General features: G+C 34.5%; 1 protein-coding gene across 1 annotated transcript; it reads left to right on the top strand.

The window, feature by feature from the left end:
* The first annotated feature begins 4,259 nt into the window (after positions 1-4,259).
* On the top strand, positions 4,260-11,914 carry LOC133323035 (uncharacterized). Its single transcript, XM_061531994.1, has 3 exons — positions 4,260-4,581; positions 11,519-11,671; positions 11,739-11,914. Exons 1-3 carry the CDS (start codon positions 4,263-4,265, stop codon positions 11,909-11,911), a joined length of 645 nt encoding a protein of 214 aa, XP_061387978.1. The 5' UTR covers positions 4,260-4,262; the 3' UTR covers positions 11,912-11,914.
* The last annotated feature ends 1,143 nt before the right edge of the window (positions 11,915-13,057 follow it).

Here is a 13,057-nt window from a genome sequence, read left to right as displayed (position 1 = left end):
AAATAAGAAGACTTTTAAAATAATTCCACCAAGGACACCCTTTCACACTTCAGCTCACACAAAACAATTGCTTACAATATTATTTTTTTAGACCTACAACTTCTAAGTACCTTCTACAATGAGCTTCCGATGAGCTCTGATTGAAAAATGAAAACGAAAGCGTCGAATGACACCGTAACATGAATAACAAACATTTCCTAACTTTGATTTTAACCTCAAAATAAAAAAATATGGGCCAATGGGAATAATAAAATGCTTTAAAAGGTATTTTGGACAAAAAATAATAATAATAAATACCGTTCAGACAACAACCACGACGACTACTCCGGAAAGCTATTTGTACACTTTAGAAATAAGAAATTCTAGGCCAACGTAAATTATTCATTATTATGACAATGTGAATTCTTATAATGTAGAGCTCCCATGCAGTGGGGGAGAAGTTTGCCTCTTTCCTTCAGAATGTATTGGGAATTTGTAAGCTATGAAATAATAGCAGCTACAACGGCAGTGAACCTGCTATGGTATGGCACAATTGACTAAAATTGAATTGTCTGAATTTGGGCAGTGAAGACGAATAGCGCAAGTTGTAGTAGTGTGCGGATGACAACAAGTGCCGTCAAACAGCAACGGAATACCTGTGTGCTATGTCCCGCATAATAATTAGGAAATCGAACTGTATCGATGGCTAAGCAAAAAAAAACCAAATAAATATATAGGACATAGAGTAACGTATAGTTTCGAAATATTAGGCTACTTTCTTGTGATTGCGACTTAAAGAAATTCGATTATTAAGGCAGTGAAGTCGACTGGTTTTACATGCTACGTTTTCAAGTGCGCTAAGTAAGAAATTTGTATCAAAAATCTACGCCTTTTTGGCTGTTGACACTGAAAAAATATTTGCTTAAAAATATACGCATTTGGTGGCTCTTAAAAATACTAAAATAAAATTTAAGCCTTTTGTTGCTCTTGACAGAATAAAAATAAAAAAATCTACCCTTTTTATGGATCCTTACAAAATATTATTTTTATTTTTAATCTACCACCAATATCCACGCATTAGGTGGCTATTTTAAAATATTTATGGGTAGAGACCAAAAATAAATTTAAACAAGCGAAAAAAGCATTAAGTTCGGCCGTGCCGAACTTTGGGTACCCTCCACATGGGTATTCTAACAGACACTTGCAACGAAAATATAGGGAACATACCAAAACGTGGACCTATACCGATAAATCTACAAACCTATTTATGTACACCAACTACAAACTTCAGCAATTGTTAATGTATATTTTTCCTAGAAACCCTAAAATGTGGACCGATATTGACGACACATGGTAGGATGGAAGATCCCCAAAATACTGCAATTTAGAGGTTGCAATTATATAAGATCATCACCAACGTACGCAGGTTTTATTTCGGAAGTGGAAGCTGCAGGGTCAGTATAAAAATTTCATTGCCGAAGAAATGTATATGAATACGTCCCTGAAGGCGATACCAACAGCGGGACCATTATTGATTACATCGTGTAGGAAATACAGAGTTTTTGTAGTTATCATTATATTAAGTGCTATGCCCAATTGAGTATTGATATTGGTCAAAGTCGAAACTAAAATGTTTGCATTACAATAACTTATTTTGCGCTAAATATTAAAAATACCGAAAATCCGGGTTTTAACCCCAATTAACACGAAGTCGGTCGGAAATATATGGGCTAAGTCTGTACTTTTACAAAACAATTAATGCAAAGCAATTAAGTCATTTTATGCTCAATTTTGATCGTGTTTACTTGCAAAGAGGTGATGATGTGAACCTTCGGTTGGCCACCAAAACTCAAGCGCCGGCCATGGTGATGGTGTGGGCCGCCATAACGGCCGATGATAGCTCTTCGCTCGTATTAATCGAATATCATCAGAATAAATGCTGAATGTTATCGCGAAAATATTCTGGAGGGTGTATTAAAGCCTTGGGCACGCAAACATTTTGGCCGCAGACCTTGGGCATTCCAACAGGACCATCCAGGTTACAAAATGAGGTTCCTCGCTTTATTTCCAGCGCACAATGGCCACCAAAATCTCCTGATACCAATCCGTTGGACTATTGTGTCTGGAGTATTTTGGAAAGCAAGGTTAGCACTAAAAAATACCAAAGTGTCGATCACCTCAAGCAGCGCTTCGCCGGGAATGGGCCAAAATACAGCAGACCAACAATCGGGCAGCGTGTGATGGTATCATTGGCCGTTTGAAGGCCATAATTCGCGCCAAAGGAGACCAATTCGAACAAATCTAAACTTATTCTAAAATTTGACGCTATTTCCGGCATTTTTGCTTTCATTAAATAAAATTTAAAAAAAGTAAAAATTATTGCGCTTGACGTTGTTGCAGTTGTTTTATCTCACCCTGTATAGGGGCTTTGGTACAATATTTACATAAAATCGGACGAAAATATATATGGGAACTATATCTAAATCTGAACCGATATTCTCGAAACTTAACACACACAAGATATATAGGTGTACCATTTACATTAAATCGGAAGTGATGTACCATTTACATTAAATCGGACGAAAATATATATGGGAGCTTTATCTAAATCTGAACCGATTTTCACAAAACTTGGCACACATCATTCTGAACCTAATTCAGTACCTTATGCAAAATTACGTATAAATCAAAAGATATATAGGGACTTTGGTGCACCATTTGCATAAAATCGGACAAAACTGTATATGGGAGCTATATGTAAATCTGAACCGATTTTCATGAAACTTGGCACACATCATTCTGGACCTAATTCAGTACGCTATGCCAAGTTTCGTGCAAATCGAAAGATATATGGGTACTTTGGTGTACTTACATCGGACGAAAATAAATATGGGAGCTACATCTAAATCTGAACCGATTTTCACCAATTTCAATAGCGTTCGTCCTTAGGCGAAATATGTGACTTGTGCCAAATTTCATCCAAATCGGATCATAAATGCGACCTGTACTTTGTTTACAATTTAACATCTATAAACGGACGGACGGACATGCATCTTTTGCCTGTTTCAAACATATGCACAAAGACAATACCATTTACCACAGTGTGGTGAAGGCTCCAGGCCTATGTTTAAGCCAGAAAAAAAGCCTATCTCTAGAGTCAGAAAAAATTTTTTAACAAATGCTGGCTTAGAATACTAATGTAGGGTACAGCAAAGAGAAAAATACTACAGGGTTAGGGAAAAACATATTAAAGTAAATTTCCGTATCAAAGTGCCGAGTAGTAGTCGAAATTGACGATGACACACATAAACTCACATAGCAAACTAAACTGAATGAGACTTCCCTTTCGTTTGATGGAACGTGCCTCAATACGGTAACAAGTGTAGTATTTAGTTTTTGGCCATATTATGGCAACTTTAAAGCCAATATGGTTAGTGGTAGCTAACTAATACTGCTGTTGTTGTTGCTGCTGCTGCTGTTTTTGTACACTATATGCTAATAGTAGAAGTTGTCAACAAAGCCACTGCTGGACAATACTTTGATATTTGAATAAATTTTTGATAATGCATTTAAATTTGTTTTTTGTGTTTTTTGTTGGTAAAGAAAAAGCAATAGAAATGTTTAGTAATTGTTGTTAGTGTAGTTGCTGGCTTTTTTGTGAATTATGTTGTGAATAAAATAATAAAAATAGGTATACGCATAAACAACCCGCTAACACTACATTCTTAAAAAGTTAATATTTTGGCCATTGAAATTGTTGTTATGTATGTACGTATGTGCACATACACATATTTACACAAACTTATGCAAATGACCTAAAATTGATTATGGGAGGAGTGGTGGTAGGTGGTGGTGGTCGTTTAACAATATCGGAGGCTTTCTTTTGTTGAATGCTTTTGACAAAGGGAGGGTTTGAGGAGAGGAATTTCCAATTAATTTGTTTCTTCTTCTTCTTCGTCGTCGTTTTAACACTCTTCTGTCTTCTGCATATGTCTAGCGCGTTTGGCTTCTACATATTTGGTCATTGGAAAAAGTGGCTAAACGTATTGCAAAGGTATTTTTTGATTTTGAATTTTTTCGGAGTGTCATCGCATTATAAATACCCACGGTGGACACTTAATCAATCACAAATTCATTTCTTCATTCCAAGCCAACTGTTGTGTGGTGTGTAGTGCCTTGACATTAACAGAAATCAACAAGAAAAAAGATCCTCTGAGATTAATAACGAAAAAAATAAACAAAATATTTTTTAACGATAAAAATATTCTAATTTAAAAATCAATATGTATTCGAAAGTTATTTGTGTTGTCTTCGTGGCCACCTTTGTGTGCGGTGCTGTGGCCTTGCCCAAACAGGATGCCAACGAAAAGGATTTAGTGAACATGATCAATAGAATCGATAATGAACCTAGTGTACCATTGTTCGGTGGCTTGAGCATTGTACGCTCGGAAAATGGTCGTGCCTTTGGTCCTGCTGCTGGCAAATCTGTTGAAACTTTCGAAGAACGCGCTGAACGTTATTTGAAATCTCACCAATTGAACTTCTCCTTCCCCGATACCGATGAAGATGAAGAAGAAGAATCAAATGCCCGTGCTATGGAAGGTGAGTTGTGTGCAAAATAAAAGTATAAAAAATGAAAACAAAAACTACAAAAAAACTGAAAAGACTTTAAGTAAAAATGTGTGAGTGTGTGCAAAATGTAATTAAGAACACTATTAAAAGAATAAAGGAAATCACAAAAAATGTATTATGCAGAATAGAGACAAAAAGCCAAACAAGGAAGCAAACAAAAGAAAATTAAGAAAATTAAAAGGAAATCAAGTTTTGTGTGATGATACCTCAATTTAAAAACAAAAACAAAAAAACTTTTTGAAGTTTTAAACACAAAGGCATAGTTAATTTTGTATGCATTGAATAATTGAAGAGACATGACAATGACATGACAAAAAAGGATTTAAAAAAAGTAAAATCTGTAAAAACTTAAAATGCATTTCCTGCAAGAAGACGTCTCATACAGTGAAACAAAAAAGAAAAAGCTAAAAAATAAGGGTCGATTACATTCTGAACAACAGGATGCAAATCATATACCAATGGTTTTCTATTCTAAATTGCAAAAACAGATATTCGTTCAGCACTTCAATGTGAAGAAGGAAAATATCCTTCGAACAACAACAAAATGCTTGCAGAAGAATAATCCTTTGGGATTTTTATTAATCCTATACAAAAGAATATACAAATTTATCAAGAAATCCATAGATTCCAAAAAAAAATATTTTTAAACCAGTAAGGAAAGTAGTAAAGTCGGACGGGGCCGACTATATGATACCCTTCACCACTATGGGTATATTAAGCAGGACTATAACATAAAATTGGATGAAAAAATGTGATATTTATCTAAATGTGAATCTACCTAGATCTATCCATAAAGTATGTCAATCGACTTCAAACAAATATAAATAGGTCATCCGTTGGGCTATGTCTGCACTTCTAGAAAACGCAACTACGTAATTATATGCTCAATTTTTTAAGTTGTGCAAAATTTGATGTCAATCTGACTAACATGAGGATTTTGATGCCCAATTTACTTGAAATCGGGCGAAAATATATATGGAAGCTCTATCCAAATATTGAGCGATTTCAAACAAACTTGTCACAGGTTAGGTTATACAACTTTCAGAACGTTTTATTCCAATTGGTTCCTTAGTACGTCAATTACTTAAAATCAATCTATAATAAAAGCGAGCTATATCTAAATCTGGACCGATTTTCACGAAACTTGGCAGACATCATTCTAGGCTCAATTAAGTACGTTATGCCAAATTTCGTGCAAATCGAAGGATATATAGGGACTTTGGTGCACCATTTACATGAAATCGGACGAAACTATATATGGGAGCTATATCTAAATCTTGACCTATTTTCACGAAACTTGGCAGACATCATTCTAGACTCAATTCAGTACGTTATGCCAAAATTCGTGCAAATCGGAAGATATTTAGCGACTTTGGTGGACCATTTACATCAAATCAGACGAAACTATATATGGGAGCTATATCTAAATCTGGACCGATTTTCTCCAAACTTGGCAGACATCCCTCTAGGCTTAATTCAGTACGTTATGCCAAATTTCGTTCAAATCAGAAGATATAAAGGGACGTTGGGCACTATTTACATGAAATCGGACGAAACTATATATGGGAGCTATATCTAAATCTGGACCGATTTTCACGAAACTTGGCAGACATCATTCTAGACCTAAATGATTAGGCTGTACCAAATTTCGTGCAAATCGAAAGATATATAGGGACTTTGGGGCACCATTTACATGAAATCGGACGAAACTATATATGGGAGCTATATCTAAATCTGGACCGATTTTCTCCAAACTTGGCATACATCACTCTAGGCTTAATTCAGCACGTTATACCAAATTTTGTGCAAATCAAAAGATATATAGGGACTTTGGGGCACCATTTACATGAAATCGGACGAAACTATATATGGGAGCTATATCTAAATCTGGACCGATTTTCACGAAACTTGGCAGACATCATTCTAGACCTAAATGATTAGGCTGTACCAAATTTCGTGCAAATCGAAAGATATATAGGGACCGTTTACATTAAATCGGTTAAATATATATACGGGAGCTATATCTAAATCTGAACCGATTTTTCCCAATTTCAATAGGGTTCGTCCTTGGGCCGAATAAGTGACCTATGCCAAATTTCATCCAATTCGGATCATAAATGCGACCTGTACTTTGTTTACAATTTAACATGGACAGACAGACGGACAGACGGACAGACGGACAGACGGACGGACGGACGGACGGACATGCATAAATCGACTTAGAAAGTGATTCTATGCATATTCTCAAAAGGAACCATGTGTCTATCTCGTTTCCTTTTGCCTGTTACAAACATATGCACAAAGACATAATACCCTGTACCACAGTGTGGTGAAGGGTATAAAAATCCTCGCCTGTGTATAGTTCCCAAAAACAATATTTTTAAGCCCAAAAAAAATATTAGTTAAAAAGCATCCCTATGTATAGAGCCCAAAAAATATATATTTTAAAAATCCTCGCCTATTTATAGAACCCAAAAATATTTTTTAAAAAAATCCTCGCCTATGCCAAAAAAAAAAATATTTAAAAAAATCTTCGCCTATTTATAGAGCCCAAAAAAACAAATATTTGTAAAAAACACTCGTCTATGTATAGAGCCCAAATATAATATTTTAAATATATTTTGAATTAAATTCTGACCTTGTATCCAGTAGTAGATAATTAAAATTCCTGGAAACTATACAAATGGTGTTTGAGTCAAATAGTCATATATTCGATTTTGCGGTTAACCTCAAAACCAAAATGCTCTTAGGTTCCCAAAATGCTCTTAGGATACTCTGGCTACCTCTACATAAAGATCCATCGACCAGTTAGAAATAAGGCTCCAAATATGTTGACAGGTCTTTATGATTCCCAAAATTCTCTTAAAAGTATTCCCAACTAGGATTATCTGGCTATCTCTACATAAAAATCCATCGATCATCTCCTCCTTTATAATGACTTCAGCTAATCTATATTGATACTCAACACGCCCAAAAATCCAATCATCTCCAATCCAGCTAGTCTATAAAACTGTCTGATCTTCAGATGTTGTATAGGAGATCCAAGGCCTTCAGCTCGTCTACAAATCCTCTCTGACTTTCAGAACTAAATAAATTTTGAATTAAATTCTGACGTGTATATAAATTTAGACATGATACTGCTTCTATTTTAAATTCCAAACAATTTAAATCTCTCCACCTTATTGATTGCTTCTACAAAACCAAACATATAAATTTCCCAAAAATAAATTGTTCACACTTAAGATTTTGGGAAATATTTGCATCTGTTCCAAGTTCATGCAATTAGGGGGTTCTGCAAAATCCTCTTCCACACACAAACTAAGATATTTAGCAAATATTTGGAAATTATTTCCTTCCTTCCTAAATTCATCACATGCAGGCATTATTACATTGATTTCCTCACACCTCTCATCTATCCATAATAAATATTTGTTGTCGTTGTTATTTTCATTACGAAAATTTCACTTCACTTTCAATAGATTGTCTGATTTTGAGAAATCATTCTTCAAAAATCAACTCACGTAAATATTTGAAGCATTTTTGTGTTTGCTTTGCCTTTTAACGGCAAATCAGACTCACAAACACACACACACACACCGTTAGTCATTCATTCGAGTCAGTCAGTCAGTTTAGTCGTCACTTGTTCAGTTCACTACTCAATGCCTGTCTGTAGACCTTTAAAAAATTGACTGGCTGGATAGCCGAACTGTATGGCATTGCGTTGTTTTGTTGCGCTACATTGCACGTACACACAGCAAAATTTTTCTGTGACATTATGTTGAAAGTATAATAACATGGCTTGACTTTCTCTAGGGGATCTCTAATAGTATGGGCAGGGGGGTGGTGGTGGTGGCGGTTTAAAAACCCTAGGCACGTACTTTTTTTGTTTTGGCTGTACAACATCGTTGTTCAATTGCTTCCGCAATCATAAAGGTTTAGTGTGTATGTGTGTGTGTGTTTTTTTTTTTTTTTTTTTTGGGAAAAATATTTGTACACAATCTGAAAAAAATGCCTAAAATTTTGTGAGTATTGAACACTTACACCTCTAAATAATAGTAACATTACTTTGTAGGGGGATAGGGGTGGCTATAGCTACTGAATGTTCCGTAAAGAAAAGAAAAATATTTTTATTTATTTTTTTTTAAGAAATACACACTAAAATAATTCCTGTGAAGCTCTTTCTTTCGAACCCACAGTAAAATAAACTCTAATATTTCCGAGAGATTTGAATCGATTTATTTCCTATCCTACCAATTCAAATATGCTGTTGCTGAACAATAATATAAATCCTCGTGTTCTTCCCCCGAATATACAATTTTAAATAAAATCTGATTTTTAAACATTTATGTAACTTTCCACATAATTTTCTATTTTAATTTCAAACTATTGTAATTCATTTACACACACACACATGTATATATGCCAAAGTTTCCACCTTTGCATAAAATGTCCAAAGAAACAATCTTTTAAAATTAGAAAGTGAAATTAGCATTGAATTACTTCCATAGGCCTTAATGGCCATAAATATTAACACACACGCACACAAACACCTTCTTACATATGTAAATTCATATTACATGAGAGATTTTATGTGGATGTGTGTTTGTAAACATGACTTACCTGTAATTAAGCAAAGATTTATTACAGCTGTTCTACAAGTTAGATTACATTTTTCACTTCCGGTTTGCAAATTGAATAGAAATTTTAATAATGACATTGTTAAAATTAAATAATTAAATAATAGTCTGCAAATAGTAGTATTTGTTGTTGGTTTTGTTGTATCCAGTAGTAGATAAGTAAAATTCCTAGAAACTATGCAAATGGTGTTTGAGTCAAATAGTCATATATATTCGATTTTGCGGTTAACTTCAAAACCACACAAGTGCAATAGTGTGTGTGTGTGTCACTGACATACAGTAGACACACAAGCACAAAATTTCACATACACAACTTGCAGCTTCAATGCTAATAAATTAAACCAAAATCCATAGCGTAATATCAACAATATTTTAAGAAAAAAAAAAAAAATAAAATTTAGAAACAAGGCTCCAAATACCTTAACAGCTCCTTCTATTCCCAACTAGGATTCTCTGCCTATCTCTACATAAAGATCCATCGACCAGTTAGAAATAAGGCTTCAAATATGTTGACAGGTCTTTATGATTCCCAAACTTCTCTTAAACGTATTCCCAACTAGGATTCTCTGGCTATCTCTGCATAAAGATCCATTGACCATCTCCTCCTTCAGCTAATCTATATTGATACTACGTAATATCAACATCGATATCGAAAAGGAAGTCCAATCATCTCCAATCCAGCTAGTCTATAAAACTGTCTGATCTTCAGATGTTGTATAGGAGATCCAAGGCCTTCAGCTCGTCTACAAATCCTCTCTGACTTTCAGAACTTCTAAAGGTCATGATTTCATTCACCTCTCTTATATAGTACAGCAGATCATCCACAAAGACTCCATGTCTTCCAGTCGTCTGTAAATATTACGTGTCACCCACCCAGTTTATAGAAACTGCCTGACCTGACAGCTCATATCCTGGCCTTTAATTCTTCTATAAGGACACCCTTGTCTTTCGCACTTTTGCAAAGGCTCTACAGCCTACTACTTTTCTATAAAATTTACCCACCATCTCCTCCAAAAACACTCCTCGGCCCTAAGCTAGTCAAAGAAGTCTTCCTGCTCTAGCTCGTCTTAGACTAGTCCCTACTTCAACTCGTCGAAAAATACTCCATGATTGAGCTAATCTAAAAGCCCCCTGTTTCAGCTTGTCTATAATAACACTCTGCTTTAGGTCGCCAAAAACGACGCCATGTCTCAGCTCGTCTAAAATAGTAAATGACCTCCAGTACTATTTGATTAAAGACTTAAAAGGGTTTCCTATCCTCAACTTGTCTAAAAAGTGTACCTGACTCATGCCCTTTAAAATGACACCCTTTCTTCAATTCTCCCAAAAAAGTGTCAATGTTTTTAGGTAATCAAAAAAGACTTCCCGCTTCAGCTAGGCTATAAGGAATCCGCGGACTTCAGACCATTTCAAGTCGTTTATACATTTCCTTGGTCTTCAACCCTATAAAGAATCTCAGATTTGTTTCCGATTCCTGAAAACTTGGGAACTTTATAATTAACCCCGCTTAGTGTAAACATATGAGCATCTACTCCCCATTTCAGTCTATCAAGGCTCCCAGCTCTTCAGACGATATACAAGACTCACTTCACTATCAAATTCATTGATATTCAATTCTAAAAAAGTTGGCTTCTAACCTTTATAAATATTCACCGATTTAAAAATTCCCGTTTCTGATTTCTTAAACACTGGTAACCCTATAATAAACCCAGGTATACTGTTAACATTTAAGCTTCTGCAACCAGTTAACAAAAAATACCTGATTTACACCATATTCAGCTCTTTTAAAGAGATACCCAATTCTTCGTCGTCAACAAAGACTCCCCGCTCGTCTAAAAAGACTTCCAGGTCTTAAGACCACCTACAAGACTCTCTTCAACTCGTCTATAATATTCCTTGATCTTCTTTGGCTTGATCTTCATCTCTATATAAATTCACAGCTTTGGTAATTCCCATTCCCTTTCCAATTTCCTAAAAAACTGGTAACCCTATAACACACTCAGCTTACTCTTAACATTTAACCTTCCGACAGATTCCAAACTTTTTTATTTCCCATTCTATTTCCCGATTTCTTAAAATCTGGCAACCCTATAAAACACTCAGCTTACTATTAACATTTAAGCGTCTGCCACAATTTAACGTTAAAAGCCTCACTTACATTTAAAGCACACTTTAAGCTTTAAAACATACAAACATAGCATACTTTCAGGCTTAACTCAAAAATAAAACTAAATTTCCATTTTCTTTTTTTTCACAATATTCCTTAGCAGAACCCCGCAGCAAGAAAATGAAGAAGATGTTGGTCCCCTTGCTCTTGGCTTTGAAATTGAAGAAGGCCGTTATCGTTAAGGTTCTCTTCATGATCATTAAATTCATTTCCCTCAAGAGTTTGGCTATCTCTTTCTTGGCTCTCTTCTTCGCTGGTAAGTGTTGAAAAAAACTCTCCATCTCAAAACAGATATCAAATTAACTACCTCTTTTCTTCTTCAGGTGCCACTTTCTTCAAGGACTTGTTGAGCAAGAAGAAGGAACACATCACCACCGCTTACATTACCGGCAGTCCCTTGAACGCTGAAATCGTTCACTCTGACTGGAACCGCAATGGTCAAGCTGCTGCTTCTGAATTGGCCTACAATCACTACGGTTTGGCTCAACCCTTCTAAGCTGTCTACTTCTTCGTCTATCCCCATCTAAAATTATGCCTCCTGCCTATACTTTCTACTCTACTATCATTCTCTCTATCTATCACACTCTTATCTCTTACTCTCTCTCACTCTCTATACAACTAGGGAAAAAGTGTACAACAAGACTAAATTTCCATATTTAGTTTTAGTAGTTAGTTAAAAATCTATTTTTTTTAGTTAGATTTCCTTGCTATAAACCAAAAATCAACAAATTTTCCCCCCACCTTCCCCTAAAACCACTACCATAACGACCCATGGCTCTTGAAAACTTTGGACTACTCCTGTTCCAATTAATGAAAAACAAAACTTCATTTCATTTGTTCATCATTATGAAAAGTAATTTATTTCATTTCCATTATAAATCATCATCATGCTGTGGCACCAACTGGAACTTGGTGTCAACGTTTTCATGGTATTTTTTTAGAAAGGCTACAACGGTGTCCTTCTTGTTCTTCGAAAGGAAAATATTTAAATTTGAGTGTGAATTGCTGTTTAGTTGTATTTTTTAATGAATTACTAAGTCGATATTTATTATGATGTTAACTTGTTAGCAAAAACAACAAATATGTATATAATTTTGTATATTTGTTTGTTTGTATGTTGATATTCTATATTTAACAACACTCAGGTTGTATTTCATCATTATAATATGCTAAAGGACTTCTGATTTTTTTTTACACTTCTCGATTGCCTCTCTTCGTAACACGGAAGGATGTTAATAGTCTGATAAATTTGCCAGAGAACAAAAAACCAAAACAAAACAACAAATCACATAATTTATTTTTCATTAATTATAAGTATTTATAAAAACAAAACAAAAAAAACTAGAAAAAAAAAATCAACAAAAAAAGTATTTAATTACAAACATGAAACAACAAACTTAGCAAACTGAATAAAAGTTCATTTAAAAAAGCAATTTATAATTTTTAGTGTTTTAATTTGTTTAAATACCTTTAAGGATTTTAAAGGATTTAAAAGTGTTGTGCAGTTACATAGAAATTAAAGTTTACAAATTAAAAAAAAAAGTTATAAATTAAATGAATACATTTTTAAAAATTAAAAAACAAAAGGAATAATTGCAACAAATAATGTTTATCGCCAATATAAATATATAAAAATATTATG

This window comes from Musca vetustissima, unplaced genomic scaffold (assembly GCF_032173495.1).
Source record: "Musca vetustissima isolate MV318-11 ecotype Yass unplaced genomic scaffold, APGP_CSIRO_Mvet_v1 utg58588, whole genome shotgun sequence".
NCBI classification, from domain to species: Eukaryota; Metazoa; Arthropoda; class Insecta; order Diptera; family Muscidae; genus Musca; species Musca vetustissima.
This window is presented reverse-complemented; position numbering and strand designations above follow the sequence as displayed.